At 35.0% G+C, this 26,928-nt stretch overlaps 1 protein-coding gene across 1 annotated transcript; it reads right to left on the reverse strand.

Moving 5' to 3' along the window:
- Positions 1-12,953: 12,953 nt before the first annotated feature.
- Positions 12,954-14,814, reverse strand: LOC146954623 (transcription factor ORG2-like). Its single transcript, XM_085717319.1, has 3 exons — positions 14,461-14,814; positions 13,889-14,251; positions 12,954-13,388 (listed from the first exon to the last, which is right to left on the reverse strand). The coding sequence occupies exons 1-3, from the start codon at positions 14,749-14,751 to the stop codon at positions 13,299-13,301; spliced, it is 744 nt and encodes a 247-aa protein (XP_085573445.1). The 5' UTR covers positions 14,752-14,814; the 3' UTR covers positions 12,954-13,298.
- Between the last annotated feature and the right edge of the window lie 12,114 nt (positions 14,815-26,928).

The following is a 26,928-nucleotide window of genomic DNA, read 5'->3' on the forward strand; positions in this document are numbered from 1 at the left end:
GTTGATTATGTAGTTTTCTATCCAACATTTATATATAGGGTTAATTATGTTTTTGGTCCCTACAAAATTGCGACCTTATAAATTTAGTCCTTACTTAATTTTAATAGCATTTTTAATCCCTACAAAAAAAATTTACTTATAATTTTAGTCCCTGCTAAAATAAATTTTGTTTAATTATCCTTAAACTCTTAAATTTTTTATCGATTCTTTTTATACAAGTTTAGAACACTATGAAAGGTTCATTTACTAAAATATATAATTTTTTAACATGAAATAAATTAAATATGAATTCTTTAAAACGACAAAAGTTTAAGATATAAGTAACAAAAATATGGACGTAGAAATCAAATTTTTGCGATATTTTTTTTCGGAGGATCCTTTTAATAATGTTCTTAACACGCCTGTAAAAAATTGTTGAGAAACTTAAGAGTTTAAGCATAAATTAAACAAATTTGGATTGAGTAAGGACTAATATTGAGTGCAGAATTTTTTTGTAGGGATTAAAAATGCTATTAAAATTAAGTAAGGACTAAACTTACAAGGTCGCAATTTTGTAGGGATCAAAAACATAATTAACCCTTATATATATAACCTTTTTTCTGAACAAATTAATATATAACCTAACCATCATGCTATGCACCCTCTACGCAAGCATCCTATATTTTATTGTTAGGAAGGAAAAAAAAAAGTATATTTTTGGTCCCAACAAAATATAGTATTTCACTTTTTTAATGTTTATAAATTGGTTCCTTAATTTTAAGGACATCTAATTTATCAATTAGCACGAAATAAATCTTTAAATGTCATGAAATCTACACGGCGGTTGAATCATGTATGTGTCAACCGAAAGATAAGTAACATCTAATAACATTAGTCAATAGGGATAAGTTTAGTTTCAAATTAAGAAAATCTTAATTAGAGAATTAAGATTCTCATCAAAGTTTGCTTTTAACTAGAGCTAACAAATTAACCGCTGGATAGTTTAGTTATAACAAAATTTATATTCAACTACTACATTGTGTGGTACAAACACTACACAACGTGGCGCAAGAGAGTTCTAATCCTGTTGGAAGAGGTGTCCAATATTTAATAGTGTCTAGAATAATAAATACGAGCGTTATAATAGGTACTGGATACATTAACTATACAATACAGAGCGACATAAGTCGGAAATTCGATTACAAGAGTCTACTCCAGTCATACGTTACATTATTTTCGCAAAGATTGTCGTATGAAACTTGGTTACAAAATTCATTACAACAAAACAAATAATATAACATATGCATCACTAGAAAGTCTTAAAATCGGTTCCATGATAGCACGATCAATCCAAAGCCTTCTCCTTACCTTTGGCACTCGAAACCTGTGAACCTGAACAAATGAAAGAATGGGATGTGACATAACGTCTCAGTGAGTTCTATCTACTTCCTAGGCTAGTGATAACTTTGGGGACATTTTGTGGTTATCACGTGTCTACATTACAACCGATTGGTTGATTATACGTGTATGACTTCTATGCATACCTACACGACCGTGCGGGGTACTAGGTCGCTCCTTTAATCTATACTTGTAAGTATCCTTTCATTATTTGCTTGCCATAATCATTTCATACATATCATAAAATTGTGTAACAAACAATTATCCGAGTTCGTTTTACGGATTGTTCCGGTGGAGTAACCCCAAATACAAATCCCATACATAGCCGAGAGTACCTAGCTAAGGCATCTCGGACTCCCTCAGTGCCGTGTGGGGCCCTCCTTGCAGAGCTTATCCCATTCCCATAAGGAAACCCCTCGCATCCCCCTGATGTGGATGACGAGAGTCGCGACACCTACAACATTTCATTCATATGCAAGCATTATCATGATCTTATTACATCTAAGTTTGTGCTTCTTACATGTTTTCCCAACCATTAGGTCGAGGCTCTAATCTTTTCTTGCTTACTAGTTTCTTACTCGTTTACGTCTATAAATGTCTTTCATATGCCAACTCTTGCTAAATTTATGTGACGATGCTCGTGCATTTTGTTTATCAGTCGTACAGTATTATGAGTATTATCTAACTTGGCATTTAGAGGATTTTTGCTTATGTTGAAACAATATAAAATTCTGTGAAGGAAAAACCCAAACGACACTAGCAAACCAAGAGAAAAGTTTTGAAAAAAAATGTTGTGCAGAAGTTGCACGCTTAAGCGTGCTGTAAGAAACCCAAGGTGGTAAGCTAGCTAAAGAACTCACCTTGAAGAGTTTTGAAGTTGGTTCCGAGTTGCTATACTACAAAACCCTATCAATCACTACTTCTATCAAAGAGAAAACAAGTTGAAGTAACTTGATCCTATATGTACATCACTTGCACAAATTCTTGCCAAAAGGAATGGACATGAAAATTGAGTGTTGAGGGAGAGAGGAAGCTGAGTTCCTATAGAGAGATGAGAGCTCCAAAAAAAATTGTAACCCTAGTGTGAGAAAGTTGGAAAATAAATGAAGGTTTTGGGGTTTAAAATCCTTATATACCCCTTCAAGCCCAATGTCTAAGGTGAAGGTGAGAAAAACACAAGAAGGGGGGTTGAATTGTGTTTTGAAAAATTCTTCGTTTCTCCTAAACTGAACACACTGGTCAGAAGCTAAGTGAAACAGTTTCTGAAGTGATAATCAGAGTCTGAACGCAGCGGATAAAAAACAAAGAGAGAGAAGAAGAAAGACACAAAGCAATTATACTGGTTCCTTCCACAATCCGGAAGTAATCCCGTCCCCCTTGCACTTCCAAGGAGATTTCACTAGAATGTAATACTTATTACAATTACTCAAGCACACAGCAAGAGACTTCCTTTGCTCAAGCACACTTTGCAAGAGTCTTCCTATGCTCAAGAACACAATCAAGAGACTTCCATGCTCAAGCAAAACTGCAAGAGACTTCTAAACAAACAAGATTACAAAGAAAAATGTTTGAGGTTGAACACTTGATATACAATCAGAGGTGCTCACAATACAAAAAAGATAAGACTCTAAGACTTAAGAATTTCTAAGATGAAACTTGAAGAAACAGAAATTCTAAGTGAATGCAGAACAATTTCAGCAGAGGTTTGGCACTTGTAAAAATTTTGAGAGTCTTTCGTTCAGCATTACCAAATCTCTAAGTCTTCACTCCATTATATAGAGGTGTGAAAGAGACGTTGTGAAATTGCCAGCACATCAAAAGAGTCGTTGTTGAAGCTTGATCTTTCACCGATGATCTTTTGCCTGATTTGGTTGTTGTCCTATGAAGAACCAATTTCAAATCCATTCCAGTTGAGAGGGAACAATTCTGCAGGCTTCGTTGTACATTCAGAGCTGTTATTTTGTCTTGTAGCAGAGACACAAAACAGAGTAGTGGAGAAGGTGGTTGTACAGTTTGTACAAAGTACAATGTCAACGCTTTTGTTCCTTTTGCAAGTAAATTCCTTCAAACACTTTTGAAATGACCGTTGCAAAATTCCACTATTCTTCTGTTGTCTTTAGATGAATTTTGATCCATGAAACAACTCTTGAATCCTTGAAAATTACAAATCCAATTGAGCTTCAGCTTCTGGTGAAACAACTTCTGATAAGGCAGCTTCTGACGAGGCAGCTTCTGATGACGTGGCACTTTAGGACCTCTAGTATTCAGGAGCACTCGTCTTCAGGAGCACTCGTCTTCAGGAGCACTTTGTCTTCAGGTGCCTTCAGGAGCTTTTAAGCTTCAAATTTCTTGTTGATTCCTTTGCTCTTTATTTGCTCATTCAGAACCTTTGTATAATTTAAATTTTTGTCTATGGTCCTGTACACTTGAACAAATATTAACAATTCCAATTGTCAATTTTTTAATTCCTTGTTATCATCAAAACTCTAAAGGTTCATTGTTAAACTCATTTTGTTCCAACAATCTCCCGCTTTTTGATGATGACAAACAATAGTATTTAAAAACTTGATCAATTGTTGTTAATCTAATTAACAAGTTGACTTTGAGGTTCTGAGGTTTGTAAGCTCAGAGTCTGAGGTTTGTAAGCTCTAACTCCCCCTGAGTCTGATAGTCTTTAAGGTGAGGTTTGTAAGCTCCCCCTAAGTTCTATCCAGGTTAATTAAATTCATTGAGCGTGCAATAATATCAGAGCTTTAAAATCAAATAATTGAGAAGTAGATTATAGATAAGAAGAATGGTTCAATTAATTTTATTTGAAATTTGATACTCCTTCTTTCATTCATAGCTTATACCTTTCAGATAAAAATGATAGAAGTTTTTCAAAATAATTTTCAAATATCATTAATGGGGCTCAGAGCCTTTAAATACTATCACATATAGTCCCCCTTTTGTCATTAACAAAAAGAAATAAAAAAAAATATAGAATAAAAGGTTTAGAGCAACATATAAACATATAGTTAAAGCATATAAACCATCTTCTCAAAGTAAAATAAATTAACCAGAGCATAAAAACCAAACTGATTAACAGAGCAAATAAAATAACATGAAAAATATTCAAAAAGTTCAGAGACAAATGATAATCAGAAGCAAACACTATTTCAGAAACAAATGATAAAACAAGATATATCAGAAGCATAAAGAAAACAGGCAAGCTTAAGGTGTGCAACTAAGGGTTGGGCTTGCTTTGGTTCTCTAAGACCTTCTTCAGTAGCTCATTTGTTTCTGCAAGGTTCTGGTCCATCTCTGCCTTGAGCTTTTCTTATCTGAGTCTAGCTTCTTCCAGCTTAGCATTTGTTTCAGCTTTGAACTCTAACAACATTAACTTCTGTTCATACAGCTCTTTTTCCAGTTCCTTATTCTTTTCTTCTAACACCTTATTCTTCTGAACTAGAGCTAGATCAGGTGCAGCGTTGCTTAAATTGACCTTAGAAAGGAATGACAGATCCAGGTCCTTAAGGTGAATAAATGTAGGAAGAAAATCTGTAGGATCTCTTCCTCTTATGCTCAGTGGATTTTTCACCCAGGTTCCAAGAACCTGTATGTTATCAAGACTTTCTACAACACCATTCAGCCAGTCTTCCAGCTTCTGCTTAGCTTGCTCTTGAGCTTCAATGCAGGAATCATGCAGTGCTGAAATGACATTAAGAACTCTTTCCTTCAGCCTCCTCCACTGCTTTTGATAGCTAACTTTGTGACCCAAGTCACTTCTCCCTTCTATTAGCTTGATTAACTCAGCAGCAATGTCTTCACACACACCTTTTAACACATGAGGATCTAGGAATCTGGTGGGTGGAGAAGAAAAACAAACCCTAAACCAGAACTTTATATTGGACCTACTTTCTACAGAAAAATTTCTCTTAAGCGTATCAAAGCTTCTCTCGAAGTCATTGAGTGTGTTCCTTTAGCAACCACGCCTATTCTCATGGTTAATTGCTATTAGAATCCTTGAAGAACAAAACTTTATGTGTCTCAAGGTTTGCTAGACTATTCTCATGTTTCGCAATGCTTGTCTAATTTCACTTGTTCCAATATCAAAGCTCTGCGTTCGCTTTAAGAATTGATATTTGTGATGATGAATTAACAAATACTAACCCTCCGCGTTCGCTTTATGAATTTGGTATTTGTTAATTCATTATAAAAACGGTGAAATTAGATTAGAAAGTAGATTTATTTAAAATTAGGGTTCAAGGCTTGGTTTGATTATGATTATGTCATTAGACTTATCCAACAATCCCAAGACAAGAAAAGTATACTCACTCATGTTCAGTGTAGACATAGAAGAGAAGAAGAAGAAGAAGAACATAAAATAAAGGTTGATCTTTTATTAAAGAAAACAATTGCCACTTATTATTTCCAAGAACAAAAGATGAATATACAAGTTTGGTGGCTGCTCTATTTATAGTCTAACAATGACTTAAGCCCTAAGAAATAAATCACTAAAGTGTTGCACAAGAAACCATGGACTTTAGGTCAGAAATAAACTAAAATAAGCAGCTTGTCGAAGAAGCAAAAGCAGCAAAAGGCAAATTGGAGGCGAGTCAAGCTTCTATTGGTTGGCTTCATATTTTTGCATCAAATCTTCATATTTTGGTAAAGGATCTTCAAATTCTTTGCACAAGATATTTTTGTACGAGATCTCATATTTTTGGCATGAATCCTTGCACAATATATTTTTGCATGAGATCTTCATATTTTTGGCATGAATAAGCTCCAATTCTCCTTTCTTTTGCTCCAAGACTAAATCTTTTGAATATTCTATCCTGAAATATAATAACTTGCAATTGAAGTAAAATAGTTCTAGAAGGAAATAAAAACATATTAAATTTAATTAAAATAAACTTAAATATTAAATAAAAGACACTAATTAATGACTCATTATTGACTCATCATAAACTTACATTGGTTGTAAATGTTCTGAAACGACTCTCTAAGGCTAAAACCATTTAAGCATAAATGGAAAGGTTATATATGTAATGCAAAGAAATAAAATTATATAAGGATTACCAACAATAAAAGAAAGGAAATTTGTCAGAAGGAAATCCATCTTAGCTTTTATTGAAAAGGAAAAATATAGAAAATAAAATGATGGGTTGCCTCCCATTCAATATTTCTTTTCAGTCACTAGCCTGACAAAATATGTTGCTTCATACTCAGCATCTATTGTACTTCTCGAGTCTGACAGATATGTCTAACTTGTTCTTGGGAGCCCCTGTCCTTCAAGCTCCTTGTCTTCCTCCCAATCCTATGGGTAATCATTCAAGTATATTTTGTTCTTTATTGCTTGAATTGTTACCTTTAAGTTTCATCTTTCCTTGACTCATTGATGGGAATATAAAGATTTCAAATTCTCTTCCACTTAGTATAGTTATTTCCCTTTTATCGACATCAATTGTCGCCCTTGCAGTGACTAGAAATTGCCTTCACAACAATATTGGTGTAAAACATTATATTCTCGATCAGCTCCTTGATTTCTTTTGTTGTTTTGGTTTTTATTGTTCTTCCATCTGAGGCATCCAGTAACATCCGAGTCGGTGTTTTCAATTCTGTTGTAAAGTACAATATTTGGTCCATATCTAAGTGTTTATGTCCAGTACATTTCTTCAGTAGTATTTTGAACCTCTCCCACATTTCATATAACGTTTCCTCTTCATGCTGATTGAAACTAGTGATTTCTTTTCTTAATGTTGAATATTTAGTTGTGGGGAAGTACCTATTCAAGAATTTTCGTTTGAGCTAATCCCAGGTTGTGATCGTTCCTCTTGGTAAGGCATCGAGCCAGTCCTTTGCTCGTCCTGTTACAGAATACCTAAACCACCGAAGCCTTTTGTCAGATTCTGATATCCCTGTGGGATTGATGGTACTGCATATGTCGGGAAAATGCGTCAAGTGAGCATTACAGTCTTACAACTCTCTGCATGCAAATTGATTAGTTTTCAAATTTACTAGCACACTATTTTGTATATCGAACACCACTGGATTTGCTGGTTGGAACCCAAGGGATATTTCTTCCAAGTTATCCAGCCTCCATAATCTCCTAGCGTTATGCTAGGGTTCTCATTTCCCATTATTGATCCTTCATAGGAATAATATTGAATCAGGATTGTCTCCTTTGCTCTGTCCTACCTTTTGCAAGTCTAGTCGCTTTTCGCCTTGCTCGCTCTGTCTTGTCTATGTCTAGATCTAGCGGGCATATTCCTATCTTGGTTTTACGCATGTGCTAAACAGATTTTTAGTAGGATAGACTCAAACAAAAAGTTATCAGTAAGTAATTTAAATTTCATAGTCAAAAACATCAACAATCCCCGGCAACTGCGCCAAAAACTTGTTGGTCGGATTTAGGCATGTGCACAAAATCGTTTACCAAGTAATAAAGTGATAAGTAGAGTATCGTATCTATATGCATTGTCATTTCAACTAAACAATTTACATTACTTATTTGGGAACAATAAAAATAAATAAAGATATAAGGGTTTAGAATTTTGCAATTTAATATATTTGCAACAGAGCAAAGTTTACCTATTTTGATTGCAGAATGCTAGTTGCGATTAGGATTCAACTCCTCTTTATTTATTTGTTGGAATAACGTAACAGCCAAGTTTATTTCAATATTTAACTATGAATTATTCACGTGACGAGTTTATTGGGATTTACTACCTATTAACTGTCGAGTTGCACGTGTTGATCACTGTGTTACGTGTGGGGTCCGTGTGGGGTCTTACTCTCTCAAAGATATGAATTCTTTCCCTTCAATTGTAAGTTGCAACCATTACACCAGAATGCCTACGGGTTTCGGTGCTTAAAGAGACATGTACATTTACTCTGTTGGTTTTGTATGAATATTTAAACTAATTTATGTGCATGATGTCATCGAATTGATCAAGATTCAAGACCCTTTTTTTTAAAAAAAAAAAAAAGAAAAATACTATATAATTGTTAGAGACATACACAGTACACATGGCAACACACATGTGAGAAGAGTTGACAATACAATTAATGTTATTTGAATAATCATTTGTATGATAATTTATCGGACAATGATAAATTAAAAAAAATATTAAATATTGATACAAAAACCAAAACAATAAAAAAAGAAAATAATAACATAAAGTGAATATACTTCAAACGTATTGCACGAGCCGATGCATGGCATACACGAGCTCTTACAGTACTGGCATCAAATCTCCACGTACCTTCCTATTAATTAAGGCTGGGTGATGGAAGCATTTAGAATATACAATTCATGATGCGTGACTTATAGTAGCATTAGCATATGTTGAGTATGACATGATGATCATAAAAATATATATTTAAATTTGTGGTTAAAAAATACGATGTTTTTCCTTGAAATATATCTGAAGTTCAATAGTATAGTAAATGTGAGAGACATTATTGAGTATTCAACGAATGATGACTTGTGTTGATCAAATCCAGTTGAGGAATATATATGTACAAAGTCAATGCATGGTTAGTTGCAGCAGAAAACCAAATTAATAGACTATGGTTAACTAACTCTAACTAACCAATATCATTACAAAAAGTTTATTAATGTTGACATACTTTTAACCCGTCTAGGAAAAGAGTTGGTGTTTGTTTGTGAGTTTGAAGGGAAAGAGAAGAAAAGATTTTGAAAAAAATTGAAGGAGTAAGTGAAAGAAATAAATGGCACTGAGGGGGAAGATTTTAGGGGCTTATTTTTCTTTATAATTCAAAATATTAATCATTTTAGGGAATTTCAAAATTGTATTGGAGGAGGGTTTTTTGGGGATTTTGGAGGGTTTACATGAATTATTCAAATCTAATCTGTGTAGCTATAATATTCTTAAAATTAAAAATATATTAATCATAAGCATTAGATTACCATTCTCTAAAAAATTAGTCTTTCAAAAAATGTGAATTTTTTTTACCGCTTTCCGCTATATTTTTAATCCTCCAAAATATTTCTTTACCTTCTCTTCCTAACTCTTAAACAAAACCTTGGAGTTAGGATAAAAGCTGCTACGAGTAAAAATTAATTTTGTCGTGAAAAACTTGTTATTGTTGAAGTATGGTGTGATGCTAAAAACTTTGATCTAGCATCATCCAAGGCAAGTTAATGGTACCTAAGTTGGTACGTTTGCTTTCGGTTTGTTTCACTAGTTAATAATTAATTACTTCCTGGTTAGACATATATAATTATCAGCTAGGAATATTAATAATAGGTCATGTCACTACCTAAGTGTCTAAATCAGGGTTATGCTTCAGAAGAGACAAATCTTACGCACGACAGTAAAATTAAATAGCGAACATAAAATAACTTAATAAAGACTTTAAATTAAATAAATATCCAACAAATAAAATAGAGGTTCATCTTAGAACCTTGACCTAAAAAGATTTAGTTATCCATGGTAAATAAAAACAAATTACAAAAGAAATAAAACATACTCTAGAGAAACTTGGAGTGCGGAGAGAGAAACTTCTCCCTGAGAGCTCTTAGCTAGTGCTTTCCTTCCTCTTGAACCGCTTCGTTCTGGATGAGAAATTGCGAATGAGGAAAACGATATTTATAAGAAAAGTTTGCACTTGATTTTGGTCTAAAAATGGGGGCTTTCTTCACAAAAAAGTCACAAAACAACGCCTAGTACCATGCGTCAGGCGCATGTGAGTGCTCGGCCAGGCTCTAGTCGCCCCAATCCATGCTCCAGGCGCCCTAGTTGCACATTCCTGGGCGCCTCCTTCTGTGAACTAGGCGCATGTGAGTGTCTTCCTGTGCTGAAAACACATGTTTCTTCGTCTTTTTAGGTGTTTGCTTCTATGTAAAATGTCTTTGAATTTGACATAATTTCTCCCTTTGTAAAGTCTTCTGAGGCCTCTTGAATCTTCATTTTTTCATCTTCCCAAGGACTTCACAAATCTTCGGATGCTTTGCCGATATGCATGATATTTATTCGTGAATTACATAAAAAAAATATCCTAAAATTATGTTGCTTTATATCGAAGTTTTATCTTACTTATAAGAAAGAAAAATATTATATAATTGTTAGAGACATACACATGGCACACACATGTGAGAAGAGTTGACAATATAGTTAGTGTTATTTGAACAACTATTTGCATGACTACTAATGGGACAACCATAAATATTCAAAGAAAATTAGATATTGATATGAAAACTAAAACAATAAAGAGAGAAAATAATAACATAATATGTGATGGCATACACGAGCTCTTACTGTACTGGCATCTAATCTCTACGTACCTTCCTATTAATTAAGGATGGGTGATGGAAGCATTCAGAATATACGATTCATGATGCGTGACTTATAGTAGCATATGTTGTATATGACATTATGATGATCATAATAAAAATATATATTTAAAATTTGTGGTTAAGAAATACTATTTTTTTTCTTTGCAATATATCTGAAGTTCAATAATATAGTAAATGTGAGAGACATTGAGCATTCAACGGATGATGACTTGTGCTGATCAGAATCCAATTGAGGAATATGTGCAAAGTCAATACATTTTTTTTTTTGAAGGAATGTGCAAAGTCAATACATGGTTAGTTGTAACAGAAAATTAAAATAATAGACTATGACTAACTAACTCTAACTAACCAATCATTACAAAAAGTTTAATGTTGACATACTTTTAACCCCATGCATCTAGGTAATGAGTTGGTGTTTTCCCTCCCAACCTGGAAAGAAGAAAATAGATAGAATCACTACAAGAAACATTGAGCCAAGGATTAAAATCGGAATAAGTGGACGCTACGAATTAAAATTAAATTGGTCGTGAAAAGTTTGTTATTGTTAAAGTATAGTATGATGCTAAAAACATTGAGCCAAGGATTAGCATCCATCCAATGCTACCTAGCGTTACCTACGTTGGACGCTAACATTTAAGTATATTTGATCCAAGACGGTGACACTAAATCAAGGTCAATTAATTGTGGACATTGGATTTTTTATTTTTTGTATTTTTGAACGGTAAAATTTAGTAATAATCAAATCTCTGTTCAAAACAAACAATGAGCGGTAAGACATAAACAACAAAACAATAGACGACGTATATAGGCGATCACCCAAAAGAAAACTCATAAAAACATCAATATAGACTCCACCTAACTGAGGGTCACCATCAACACCGGTAAGAACAAATAACCACCAAAATCAAAGTCAGCTCCTAAATTAAAGCCAAACCCTCATTTAATTGCCGAAACCAAACTTGAGCAAAACCACAAAAGACACTGCGAATGGCCATAGACACGAATTTCAAATTGTTGTCACCTGCCACTCACGTCAAAACTCCTCCAAAAAACATCAAACCAATCAAAACCATGTAAACAAAACCCCATCCTCTCATCACCACATCTAAGTCCAATTAAGCACCCAAAAATGTCTTGCTCCACCAGTCATTCAGATTCCACCACCACTCGACCTTCGGTTCGCTAGAGAAGACACCTTACACACCCAAAAACTTGAGTTCAAAAAACAGACTCCCGATCTTGAATCAAAAGTGATCGGCCCAGTATACTCGAAATCACTAAGGCACTACTCAGTTTCTTGTCCACTAGACAAGACACCATAACCAACCTAAAAAACATGAAACTAGAAACTAACTATCAATCTAGAAGTAACAATGTTCGACTCAACAAAATCCATGAAAACAAATTCCTAAGGAAGTCAACAATTGAAGCGGTAGCATAAACATAACAAGCTCGGAAAAGAAGAGTGTTGTAACACTCCTAATATTTAGATACTGCATTAGCATCTGGAGTCTTACAACTAGTCATAGGCTGTTATAGGAATCTCTATTTTGGTAGATGTGGGATCATTATATTGTGAAACATGTCATGTAAACTTTCTACTTATAAATTGCATCTGATGAAGTTGGGCTATTGCACATACCACTGTAGTGAAATCATTTGGTTGAGAAGTTTATTAAAATGTTTACAAGTCGATTATTCACCCACACTTCTATATCGTGAAAATCAGAATGCTTTTCATATCCCAGCAAATCTCATTTTTCATGAGAGAACTAAATACAATGGAACTAAATACAATGATATGAATTGCTATTTAATATGCGAACACTTGCAACCATAAGTGATATCAAAGTTACGTAATCACAATCGCCTTACTCCAACTTGAGAGGGAGTAATAGTGTAGGAGCTTCCCAAAAATGGATTTTTTATGCAACAAATTCTGTTTTTCATTTAAATCTCACTTGGATATTAAGAAGTTTGATATAATGATAGAGTTTTTTTTTTTTTTTTTTTGTCTTAGATGAAGTGGTAAACCACTGAAAATAAAGTAACACACAACTGGTCCCAAGTTCGAACCCGAGTCACCATGTTCGGCCTTGCAATTTCGGCATTTGCCAGTTAAACTAGGACTTCTAGACTATATAATGATAGATAGTTATCACTCATCTTTTAGTTTTCTTATCTCTTTGCAAATTGCTGGTGCAGTGTATTTGAGAGGGACATTTTACCTTTGGCAATTGAACTCAATAAGATCAATATTTTTAAAAACTTTATCTCAATTAGATTTCAATAAATGTACATTAGTTGTGACATACACAGAAGAGAATGCAGTGTCAATTTGGCCAACTACACACATATATCAATATACACACAAATTTTCATACATCATCATAAAATTGAAATATTTTAAATATATTGAAACAACCGATCCACGCATATCCATTTAGTTTCCTACACCCTAGCTCATATTTTCCTACTTTCTCTTTGTAAATAAAATGAAAGAGAGAGAGAGATGTGGACATTTGGTTAATTACTCCGTTGTAAAACTACAATCCATGCTTCCAACATTTGCAATTGTATAGGCCAAAGCCCATATTAAAGAAATGTAACATTTTTATTGTTTTAAAAACTCTCGTTCCTTCTCCATTATTGATAAGAGCTTCTCATTTAGAATATGATATTCTAATCTCTGTGCTTTATCCACCTGCAGAAAACACATAAGAGCTTTAATGAAAATGTTTGTTGTACCTCTTATATGAGTCTATACATCTTGAGAAAAAGTTAACTTTTAAATTATATTTTTTATTTTTTCCCAAGTAATCAACTATTTGTAAAATAAAATATAGTTTTCATAATTTCTTATATTTTTAGCTCCATATTTCTTACATGTTTTTAACATAATATTCTTAAAATAATTGAATGATAAAAAAATAATTAAATATGCATCTAAGAGTATTTCTAAATTTAATATTTGTGAAAATAATTTTGTAATAAATATAATAAAGTAACATCATAATTATGTATGATGCTTCAAAATAACAAATCATAATTATATATGATCAAAATAGTTTTTTTTCTTTCAAAAATATATGAAATAGTTATTAAGCTTATTTTATAATTTAAAAAGATATTCAATAAAGAGTTCACTCAATAATAAATGACAAAATATTTAAAAAGTAAACAAGCCTAGTGAAATTAACACACCTGGAAATGCAAATTATAGAAGACTCTCCCTCCAAAGGTCTGAGATGAAGAAAGATTAAGAAGCAAAAGGCCATCATTTTCCAAACATATCAAGATCTCAGAAAGTGGAATCTTGTGGACAGTGTAACATGATATCTGAATGGTAATTTCACTATCATTGAGCCTACTACTTGAAACTACAAAACCAGAGTTGTAACTATGCTTCTTCCTTTGGGATTCTTTGCTTAGAATAACCTCTTCTTCTTGAGGAGAAAGTCTCAATAAGATCTCATCCTTTCTCTTACTTAGTCCTTCAACTTGTTTCTGTAATTCTGGTATGTATTTTAGGACTGTTGAAATTGTTGCTGGAATGCTCAATTTCTTCTGCAACATATATGTATATATTAATACTAAGACAATAGTTCTAACAAGAGATATGCAAGTTCCAAAAACGACATCACAATTAGACAATTGCAACCATACTCCTCAAAACACAAGGTTTTCAAGATTAAAAAAAAAAAAAAAAAAAAGACAGAGAAATGACCAAAGCATTATTGACAATTAGAAACAGAAAGAAGGGGTTAATTAAGTACCATTTGATCCGAAACAGGAAGAAGTGAACGAAGTGAGGAATACAAATTATTGATCTTCTTGCGGCGATCTCGTTCACTAGCATTATGGACAAGCTTCTTGACCATGCTAAGGTCACTGCTTGTGGATTGTGAGGGATCTGTTGAATTAATTTCTGCCTCAACTTGATCATGAAAATTAAATAATTGATCAACAGTGTCTTTGTAGAATGAATTCTGATGATGGTTATGGCTTTTTGGCTCCTCAAAGGGCCATCCAATTGTTGAAAACATAGGAGGAGATATCGCTAACATAATGTTGATGGAGTTGTTGAAAATAGTTGATTATGAAGTTTTCTGTACAAAATTAAGTGTGTGTATGTGTATATATATGACCATCAATACATTGCATCCTCTATGTAAGCATCCTATATTTTAATGTTTGAAAAATTAAAAGTTTAACATAGTTGTGTCCCTACCAAATAGTCTTCAATTATTTTCAATATATAACCATCATTAATACATTGCATCCTCTATGTAATCATCCTGTATTTTAATGTTTGAAATATTAAAATTAAAATATATTTGTATCCAGATAAAATAGTCTTTAATTTCTCTTTGATAGCTTAGCTCAGTTGAGAAAGCTTAATTCCATGACATTGAATTATATATGCATCGGCTAAGATTCGAACCCTATACACCCCACTTATTTTTTTCATTGGTTATAAAATTGCTACTCTTCAATTTTTTCAAATGGTTATAAAATCGCCCCCTTAATTTTTTTTATAAAAAGTAAATCTAAGATGTTGCATGTCAAGACAACTTTTTTCCAATGGTTCTAAAGTTGCTAGTCTTCAATTTTTTCAAATGATTATAAAGTTGCTCCCTTAATTTTAAATATTTTTTTATAAAAAGTAAATCTAAGATGTTGCTTGCTAGATTATCACTTAATGCACTAGCTCATAATCTTGTTTAATCAAATGAAAAGTGTTTCGTAAACAAGTTTTTCTGAATGGCATATAATTTTTTTTTAGATGCTATTTCAAGTAGCATTTGAATTTAGAGTTTATAACTTTTTACGTTTTTTTCATTTTTAAGTGCCCACCTGTTTTCTTTTTTAGGAAACGCGTACACCCCTTATATTTAAACACTCATTAAAATCTTATTTTCCTTATATCTATCTTCCTATCATATCAAGAATTTATCATATATATTTCATTATCTCTTCTCTCAAGGTGTATAAGTCTATGATGTCCACCAAACATTCTCCTTTTTAAAAAGCTAATTTTCATCTATCAAACATCATATATATAAGATAATTTTTCAGTCATCAGCTTTGTGTTAGCTTATAGCTTAATTTTATAAAACTGACCTGAAATTGACAATCAGCCGAAGCGCTTATGTTTTTTTAACTTAAAATAGTAATTAAAAATAAAATTTGTTTAAGGTAAAATATAAGTTAGTAAGAAGGTAAGTAAACTAATATCCAAAATAATTTTATTGAAAAAATTTAATTGGGGTTCTCCGAATTAATTTGTTCCTCGCATGTTGGTTGGTTTAAAACACGAAAGGGTGTGTCACTAGTTACGTTGGTCCCTAAAACCCATGAGGGTCGAAATTGTTGTTGGTAGGTAAAGATCGATCGGTTTGCCTTCTTGAGTCTGACTTTATTTCCGTTTGTGTCTGCCTTAAACGGAGGGGCTGCTGCTTTTTTGTTGACCACATTGTACGTCAGTGTTACTGTTCAGTTTCTTAATCAAATGTGTCTCTGATGTACAGGACTGAAGTCTAGAAATGGTTATGAGTTTGCTATTGTTTGGTATTAGACTATATGTGCTTGGATTTGGAACCGTGTTGGTGGTCGGATTCACTTGTCATAATGAAGATCTAGATACAATGGTCACCAAATCGCACATCTTTATTTATTTATTTTTTAAATTGTTTTATCATCCGTACTAGTATTTTGTGAATGATTGATTTATTGATCTGAATTGGGATTTGTGGCTTATTACCCTCTAGGGGTGTTTTATATTACTCATTCAGGTTGTTTTTTCTTTTGTTTATATTGAGTTAAGTTTCATGTCCTCGTATAGTTTTTTTAGGTATACCTCTACCTTTAGTGATCTGACTTCCCTCCATCTAATATACTCTCCTTACTACAAAATTTGCATGTCTTCTCTCTACATGCCAAAAGCAGCTAAGTCTAGTTTCTATCATCTTTTCTACAATAAGTCCTACCCCAACACTCTCTCTAATGTCGTCATTTCTAGTTCTATCATGTCTAGTCTTTCTACACATCCAACGCAACATCATCATTTATGTTACGCTTACTTTATGTTCGTTTTGGTTCTTTACCGCCTAACACATATCCCGTACAACATTGTAGGTGTTACTGTTGTTTGATAAAATTCTCCCTTCAACTTAACTTGTACTTTCGCATCCAACTTGGATTTGCTGAGGCACTCCCCCATTTCATCCAACTTGGATTTGCTGGTCTACATCTCCTTTTATTTCTTCGTCTTTTATACTTTAAACCCATGATATTTAAACTATGTAATTTGTGGTATGATATAATCTCCAGCTTTTACATCTAAGTTATGAACGCTTCGGCACTAGCTAAAATTACATTCCCTATAATGAAAATAGCTTAACTCTGTTATTTGCATATTTAATGAAAAAAATTATTCTTCCACAACGTAATGAATCAAAGTTCGAATCCTTCTTAAAGAGGATCTGAATACATATGTTGTCCGACGACATCTCATATAGAATTTCTCTAATGGCGGAAAATGATGAGAAATAAAATAAATAACAAGGATCAACTTTGAAAACTTAGATTAAGTGGGGACCAAACATAATAGAACAATTAAATTATTAAAGGATTTTAGATAAAGTATTTTATAATAAAAAAGTGATAGTTGATCTTAAATAAAATTTTAAAGGACGTCCTTTTCTTCATGGAAAGATTCAGATACATTTTTATAAATACCAGGATGAGCATGCTAAGCCATTAAACTATTGTGTCACAGGAGAATTAGTTAAGTGCGCATGCAAGCGTATGTTTGCAATGTGGCATCTATGTTATTGTATGTGATAGGGAGAGTGACGTGGATAAAGAACTTGGATGCAAACCGAAATTACACGTTCAATATTTATTAATGTTGCATATACATAGTCAAGTATTTGCAATTTTCCACGCTTCTTAAATACTCATTCCGTTTCAAAATGAACGTCGTTTCAAAATGAACGTCGTTTAAGTTATGAAATTGTTTAAAAAAATTATTTTTCCAAGGTTTAGAGTGCCAAGGGTTGTGATAAGCGATGGAGGGTCTCACTTCATTTCTAAACATTTTGAAAAACTTTTACAAAGTTTTGGAGTGAAACACAAAATTGCAACACCCTACCACCCACAAACTAGTGGACATGTTGAGGTCTCAAATAGACAAATTAAAGCTATTCTTGAAAAAACTGTTTCAACCTCTAGAAAAGATTGGTCAAGTAAGCTTGATGATGCTCTTTGGACCTATCGGACGGCATACAAGACTCCCATTGGAATGACTCCGTTTAAACTAATTTATGGGAAGTCTTGTCACCTTCCGTTAGAACTTGAGGACAAGGCTTATTGGGCAATCAGGAACCTCAACTTGGACCCAAATTTAGCCGGTAAAAAAAGAAAACTTCAACTAAGTGAGTTAGAAGAACTTAGGATAGATGCTTATGAGAATGCCCGTATTTACAAAGAAAGAACAAAAAAATGGCATGAAAAGCGTATCATCAAAAAGGACTTCAAGAGCGGTGATCATGTGCTGCTCTTTAACTCTAGGTTGAGGCTTTTTCCAGGAAAGTTAAGGTCAAGGTGGTCTGGTCCATTCAAAGTTCGCAAGGTCTACCCTTACGGGGCAATTGAAATTTTTTCAGAAAAGATTGTACCATTCAAAGTTAATGGCCAAAGATTAAAGGTTTACAATGCAGGTGAAGCTGCTGAAGAAGAGGTCGTCTTGGCCCTCAAAGAGCCTCCTTAAGGAATTATTTCCTCCCTTTTTGTCAAGCTAGTAACGGTAAAAGAGCGCTCCATGGGAGGCAACCCACTTATTTAATTGCTTTATTTGTTTTGTGTTATTTCCCTTTGTTTTGTAGGTAATTGTCTTAATATGATGCGAAAAGGCAAGAAAAACTAAAGATAGCCAACCAGAGAGGTGGCAGGGCCCGTGCCTGTAATGGCACGGCCGTGCCTGTGTAAAACTTGCAAAAACCAAGGAAACAACAGAGAGTAGGCAGGGCCCGTGCCTGTGGTGGCACAGCCGTTCCAACCTGACAGGCTTCCGGGGTTTATTTTTTTTCTAATTCGGCAAATTGTGAGCTTTCCGCATCCCTTCTCTCTCCTTTCTTGATTCTTCTTATTCTTCTTCTCTTTTATTTTTCTAGTCTTGAATCATTGAGGACAATGCTTCTCCCAAGTGTGTGGGGACCTAATAAAGTGTCTTGAGTCGTAGTGTTTCCAAACTCCCTTGAACTTTAATTCTTTTGTTATGTTTTATTGCGAAAGGCATGATTAAGCGGCTTGTTTTTATTGAAAATCATGACATAAATTTTTGTTGTCTCCTCTAAATTGGTTGTTTCTTGTACATGAAAGTGAATTCTTGTGTTTTAAGTGTTCTTGCTATACCCACATCTTGTTTTATTGTGAATAAATTCTCCAATGAGAAAAGCACAAGTTGCAACCCTTAAGCAAGTGTATGAATAGATATTTTAAGGAGCACGTTCTAATTTTAGTGGTACATTAACCCTTAAAAGTCTTTAGAGTAAAAGTAGTATAAGTTTGTGTGGGGAATAAAAAGATAAATCAAAGTGGGGCTGAAGCAAATATATTCATAAAGGAGACGTCACTGAATCTAGGGGGAAAGGATACCCCCTCCTAACTTCCTACGTGGAGGTGATGTTTCTCTAATAACTAAAAGCAGCTTCCAAAAATATGATTTCCCCAAGTCAGAAGCTTGGCACGGCCCGTGCCACCAGCCACACGGCCGTGCCACCTCCCAGACCCGCTTTTGCTGCTTTTGCTTCATGGACAAGCTACCTATTTTGACCTAAAAGCCCGTGGTTTCTTGTGGAACATTCTAGTTATTAGTTGCTTAGGTTTTAAGTCGACATATGACTATAAATAGAGTAGCTAGCTATCACAACAATTCATCTTTTGTTCTTGGAATTCAATAAGTGACAATTGTCTTTCTTAATAAAAGTTCTTTCTTTATTTCTTTGTTATTTACTTTATGCTTTTCTTCTTCTTCTCCATGTCTATGATGAACATGAGTGAGTAGACTCTTCTTGTCTTGAGATTGTTGGATAAGTCTAATGACGTAATCCTAATCAAACCAAACCATAAACCCTAATTTTATATAAATCTACTTTCTAATCTAATTTCACCGTTTTTATAATGAATTAACAATTACCAAACTAAGAAGCGAACGCGGAGGGTTTAGTAATTGTTAATTCATCATCTCAAATATCAATTCATAAAGCGAACGCTGGGCTTTGATATTAGAACAAGTGAAATTAGACAAGGGTTGCGAAACATGAGAATAGTCTAGCAAACCTTGAGACATATAAAGTTTCGTTCTTCAAGGATTCTAATAGCAATCAACCATGAGAATAGGTGTGGTTGCTAGAGGAACACACTCACTGACTTCGAGAGAAGCTTTGATACGCCAAAAAGAGAAACTTGTCTTTAGAAAGTAGATCAAATATAAAGTTTAAGGTTTAGGGTTTGTTTGTGAAGGATTCATTATTATGATGAACCAATAATCCCAAGCCTCTTTTTATTATTATTTTCTTCCATTAAAAATCAAACCTTTTCAAGTGAACTTTCTTCTAATCATCTTCTAAAAGATAGTTAAATTGAACAACTCCCTGTCAGAACGATACTCTTTTTATTAATACATCGGTAAAGCGTGCACTTGTGGTTTTATCCCATCAAAGCCTCCATGGTTTTGAAATATAAAGATGGTTAGCTATTTTTTAGTTATATGGACCTCCCTATTGGTGGTAACTCGTTTCGTTTTCCTTTTTGCTATCCTTTGTTGAGAAACATATATAAAAAAGTTATCTTGTTTGAAGAGTAAAATATTTTTGATGGGAGGTCATGTTTTGATCAAAGCTGTCATGTCGTCTCTTCTGGTTTATTTTCTTGTCTCTTTGAAGGTTCCCGCAGGTATAATTTCTTTACTATAATCACTATTTCAATATTTTTATAGGGTGGGAGTGAGGATAATTGGAAAAATAATTGGATCAGTTAGGAATTGATTTATTCTGAGAAAGAGGTGGGCATTAGGTGGTTTTTGTTAGACTGAGTTGGGGCACCATCTAGGTAATGGTGAAAGATCCTCTTTTTAGAACGGCCGTTGGCTAGAATGGACAACTTTTACGCGATGAATTTTCAACACTTTTTATACTAATATTTTCAGTAGCAGAGATGAGGAGGTTAGGCTGGGGGTGGAGGGAAATGGGTGGAGATTGAGGTTGATGCTTATTTCTTGGGAGGAAGAACTAGTTGCGGTACGTTGCTCTTTGTTGGATAATATTGTTTTTCTTGACTCATTTGAGGATACTAAAGTTTGAAAGTTTGATCCAACTAAAGGTTATTAGATAAAAGTAGTCGACAAACAATTGACTTTTGTTGACCAGCAAGCTCAACCTACTTCAACATACATCATTTAGAACAAATATGTGCCTCTAAATGTGTCTATTTTTGCATGAAAATTGTTGAAATAAAGAATTCCAATTAAGGATATCTATGCTTGACATGAAATTCTTCAACCTTGTTTGGTGTTATGCTTAAGTGGATATGGAGAGGAAAAGTCGATTAATCACTTGTTTGGGTATGTTTGGTCCTCCCATTCTGCATTGTCGAAGAATGTATATTATTCTCCCTTCAGATATTGGTATGCTCGTTTCTCATTTTTCTGGTAACTATCTTATTAGGAAGGATATTTTCACTTGTTTTCAAATAATTTGGATGACTTTTATTTGTATTATTTAGAAGGAGCATCATATTTAAAAAATTCAAGACAAAAGATCATCTATTGCACAAATTGTTGATAAAGTAAAGCTTCATTCATGTTGGTGGTTTAAGGCATACATGCTTAGTTTATTTTACGATTTTTATGGCTAGTGGTGTAATCCGTCTCTTTGCATTTGTTACTCCACTAGGTAATGCCACAAGTTAACTTTTTATTTTTTTCTTTTTGATTTTTTTATGTAATCTATGACTTTTGTACTTGTTGTAAGTAAAACCTTCCTACCCTGCTTGGTATTGATCCCAGAAGGGCGATATATATATATATATATATATATGTGTGTGTGTGTGTGTGTGTGTGTGTGTGTGTGTGTGTGTGTGTGTGTGTGTGTGTTCTTTCTGTAGAAGCAGTTGTCTGATCCGTTGTCCAATGTCTGTCCTTTCCTTTTATCCACTCTTTAGTCTTAAAACCGTCCTCAGCCTCTATGCCTTTAAGGGGGATGTAACTTTCCCCACTCTGTGTTTGAATTTCTTAATATCCCGCCCGTGTCGAGTACATGACCTCTTGTGTTAAGTCGCCCATGTCGAGCACGTGAGGAACATGATGTTATCCTTATCTTATGTTTTAGGAGGGGGATATGGTACTATCCTCTCTAAGGGTCAACAACTCCCCAAACACGAGGCTAAATAAGTTTACACGAAGTGATTGAAATAATTTAGACTTTCGTATGATGAGAATACGATACTGTTTATTTCTAGATGGTCCAACTTTGTTCCGATTTCTTGGTAGGCATATCTTGTGCTTAGCTTTTTAATATATTCGATTTGGTTTCTTAAAAATAATTATGTATTTAGCCATTTAAAAAAAAGAAAAACATTCGAAATACACATGAGGGAAGACATGTCATAGTGTCATAGATGGGGAGAATATAAAATGCAATAGACCTCAAGCGAACTGCACGAGCCAATGCATGGCATGCACGAGCTCTAACTGTACTGGCATCTAATCTCCACATTTCAATTAATTAAGGCTAGTTGATGGAAGAATCTGGTATATACTATTGATATGCGTGACATACTGTACATGTTATAATAAACAAAAATTATTAAAATTTGTGGTTGTTTTTGTGTTGACATTTCGGTTTTTAAATAAGGGAGCCGTTGTACCAAAAAATAAAATAAAATAAGGGAGCCGTTATATTTCAATTTAATTTGGCATTGTTGGTTAAAGAGACGCATAATGCTAACTTCCCGTTTTCTCCTTATTTACTTAAGAAAAATAAAGAACTCAACGGAGCAGTTTATGACACTCGTTTTGAAGCCAACAGTGGTTGAATGACATCATTTTTCATGTGGGAAGTTTATTTGCTTATTTTTTAATTTTTTAATTTTTTTTAATCTTTTTTAAAGATTTTGATTTGGCCTCCCTCTTTGTATATTTTTTTCTTCTCTTTTTTAATAATATATTCTGAGTGGGTAACAAAGGATAAGAGTTTCTTGAAAATGCCAATTACCTTGGATGTCTAAGTTTCACTTTGATGTTCGACCACACTCATAGTTCATAAAAAAAATAAGTATAGTGTGACAAAAAATGTTGAATCTAAAAATGAATTCGAATTCTTCCGAACAATCTCTTTTTTTTTTTTTTTATAGAGCTCGTTAACCATTTAAGCTTAATTGATGGTTATTAAAATTTTTGGTTAAGCACAATACGATTATTTTCTTTGAAACTGTCACATTAACTATTATAATGTAACAAACATTGAATTGAACTTTCAACTAATGAAGACTTGTGCTGACCAGCTATCCAGAATTTTAGAAAGTAAAACAATATTTAGGAACTTCTGATTAATTAAGTAAGTAATATGTACAAAGTCAATACAATATTTAGATTAACTACGGTTAACTAATTCTAACTAAACTATCATTACAATAGTGTTTTTTTCTCTTTCTTAAAAGGCCAATTATTACAAACTAGAATGTTGACATACTCTAATACCCCTCAAGGTAAAGAGTTAATGTTTTGCACTCCCAACTTGGAAAGAAGAAAAGAAAAAGAATCTCCACACGAAACTAATATCCTAGCGTCAGAAAATAGCGGTCACTGTGATGGGAGTGAAAAATTATTCATCAAAAACTTGTTACTATGGACGTATGGTGTTATTTTGAATTCTTGGAGCTAGGCATCATTATATATGGTGTCAGTTTGAAGCTTGGTTCAAGGGTTATAAATAGCATATAGGTATCTCTATATTGGTAGAAGTGTGATCATTCTATTGTGACTTGTGAGGCATTTCATGTAAACTTTGTACTCATAATATATTACATCCAATGAAGCTGGGCCATCATTGCCTATGAACAACAGACACTACTTGGAGTAGGTGTATCCCAGTGTCAGACACACGACGGTGTCCGATACCAACACCTATGATTACATTAAAATGTCATTTTCTCAAATTATTATCGATGGCATGTCGGTGTCCGTGTTTGCGTCCGGCCTTCATAGATCATTGCACATGCCACTATAGTGAGATCATTTGGTCGAGAAACTTATTAAAATGCTTGCAAGTCGATTAATTCACTTACATCTAATGAAGTTGATCTACATATTGCAGCAAATCTTATTATTCATGAAATCCCAAACACAAATTGATGTGGTGGATTGCTATTTAGTACCAAATATCAAGTATTGATGTGAAAATGTGTGTAAAAATAGACGTTTAGGTTTCCACCTACCATTTGGTCATTTATAACACCAAAAAATGTTGATTTGACAAATTGGGAAATCAATTTCGGAAGATGGTTTCTTGGAGCTCAAGCATCCATGGTCACCACCATCCTACATGGTCGTTCACTTGTTCATGGCTTCTTATGCACCGCCAGCTCCACCTATAATGGCAACCGATCAATGATATGTACCTTTGCACAAGCCCTCACCAATACATGTGATATAGAACCACAAGATTTACCAAATCCTTGCGCCAAGGGTGATGTTCTATGCATCAATATTTTACAAGAACCGTACGAAAAAAGATAAGAGGAACGGAAGTTCAGTCTTCATGGGCGTTTAATTATGAATGAAGGTGATAAGCCTATCACATCATGTGATTTGTATTCATAATTAATTGTTCTATAGAAACACATCGGGAAGTTGAAGCTTATTCCTTGTCTCAAGAGTATTAGGGTTTCCAGTTTTCAACTTTTGAGGATATGATGAAGATTTGTTCTACTGGCACTTGGAGTTGGAAGTCGTTTGTTCTTCGTCTATCGAAATGGTCACAAGTGATCAGCACTTTCAATGAACAACAATCCCATGCGTATGTTTGAATCCGTATTCTTGACCTCCCTCAAGAGAATTGGAAGGAAAGAATGCTATTGGAAATAGCTTCAGGCGTGGAAACACCATAGGAAGGATTCGTGTTGATCTTGATTTGTCCAAACGCATCAATTGCTATATAATGATAGAATGTGATGGGTATGTGTTTTATGTTGAATTGGTGTACGAAAGGATGCCTTACTATTGTCCCAAATTGTGGTATCATTGGTCACCCGTTAGGTCGGTGCAAGAAACTACAGATGAATGGTTGTTTTGGAGATAATGGTGATGATAGAGGTCAAAATTCTCATGATCCCCAGAAGCAAGGTAATACCAATGTTACCCGGAAAATTGAGTTTCGGAGTCGAAGGGCGAACTGCCTTCAGTCAAAGTGATTAATAATGTTCAGGCAAATGCGATACCTATCAATTCTACTCAAGGTATTTCTCAAAATGGTACTGAGAATGTTAGGTTGCCTCAACCATCTTGGAGACAGTTTTAGAAGATACACCAGGTATGTAGATAGATAACACAACTCAGTGATGATAACATTGTCAGATAATGTGTTTCCTTCTGTATCGTATGTGTTCTGGACCGACCCAAAAGATCTATGGTCCATTAACTTAGGCTCAATATCTTCCAAAGCCCAAACTCCACGTTTGGCATCATTGGTTGCAACATACCCTCTCTCCATGAGGGGGTGCACGAAGCAAACGAGACCGGTTTAAACAACCCTCAACGTCTCTTTGCACATTCTGCACGTTCCAGCAATAAACTCGCTGCGGTTACACTTCCCGCGATTTCGTAACCGCCAGGGCCAGGTGTGCCACCACAACGGCTCTGCAGTCCTCCACCTCTATAAATAGGGGACTCAATGCAGTCTCCAAGGTAGAACTCTTTCTTCCTCTCAAACCCTCACTCTCTGAATCTCTATTGACTTGAGCGTCGGAGTGTCTGCAGGTACACACCCCCCATCCGCTCCAACAAGCATCTCAACACATTCTACCACCGTAGCAACCACCGCATCCAGAGCACCGGCAGTCACCTTCTGGTCAGGTACGATCAGTGGCGCCGTCTGCGGGAAATACATAAGCTCCCCCGTTTTTATACCCCTAAAAACCAAAGCTTTCCATAAAAAACTACCATGACTACCAACGGTGCTCATTCCCAGCTACGAAGTGAGGTGCACGTCCTTCAACAGGATGGCATGACATCTACACCTTCACCTGTGGAAACAAACAGAGAGGAACCAACTCACATTATTCCTCTCCAACAAAGGCCTCTACAAGGTCCCCCACGACCTACAGAGACACCGGAGGATGCCACACTAACCAACATCCTCGTGGGCAACCTGATCTGCACGGTTCAACGACAGACGTCGTTAATCGAGGAACAGAACCGACGCTTGATGGATCTAGAGCAGGCACGACACATCGTCCCCACCAGGCTAACTCCTTCCCCAACATATAGCAGAAGGGGAACGAGCCCTCACAGGCCCCGTTCTAGATCCCATCGTCGCTCCGTAAGCATCAGATCTCCGAGCTACACTAGGAGGTCATCAAGGAGATCACCAAGACGATCTCCCCCTAGGCGATCACCGCCAGGACGATCTCCCCCGAGGAGATCTCCCCCGCAAAGATCCCCGCCTAGGCGAGGCAGAAGCTCTTGGTCTCCTTCCTACTCTGAGGACACTCGTGATACCCGCTACTACCGTAACGTTTATGGTCCGTTCAAGCGACGCATCCGAGAAGCTCATATTCCTCGCGGACTGGAAAAGCCTCCGCAAATGGACTCATACGACGGGACGACCTATCCGGATGAGCACATCGAGAACATCGAAGCAGTTCTCACTTACAGGTTGGTGCGAGGCGCCGTCAAATGTAAGCTCTTCGTCACCACTCTGAGACGAGGAGCGGTCACATGGTTCAAGAACTTAAGGAGAAACTCCATCGACTCATGGAGCGACCTCTGCAACGAGTTCACAACCCACTTCACGGCTTCGAGGACGCATCCAAAAACGGTGGCATCCCTTGAAGCCATTGTTCAAGGAAGAAGAAAAACCCTACAAGACTACATCGAGAGGTTCAACAAACAGGCCGTCTAGGTACGAGCCGCCAATGAGACGATGAAGCTATACCTCATCGCCAAAGGTCTGCGCGAAGAG

The sequence above is a fragment of the Medicago sativa genome, chromosome 1 (genome assembly GCF_051527215.1).
Source record: "Medicago sativa cultivar Bolivia chromosome 1, Bolivia_mono, whole genome shotgun sequence".
Lineage (NCBI taxonomy): Eukaryota > Viridiplantae > Streptophyta > Magnoliopsida > Fabales > Fabaceae > Medicago > Medicago sativa.

Bases quoted from the DNA above. Each gene is read 5' to 3' on its own strand.
- LOC146954623 (XM_085717319.1), bottom strand. From the start codon at position 14,751: ATGTTAGCGATATCTCCTCCTATGTTTTCAACAATTGGATGGCCCTTT. The intron at 14,252-14,460 runs GTACTTAATTAA...TATATGTTGCAG, and splicing joins TTCCTGTTTCGGATCAAATG to AAGAAATTGAGCATTCCAGC. The intron at 13,389-13,888 runs GTGTGTTAATTT...TGTTTTCTGCAG, and splicing joins TCTATAATTTGCATTTCCAG to GTGGATAAAGCACAGAGATT.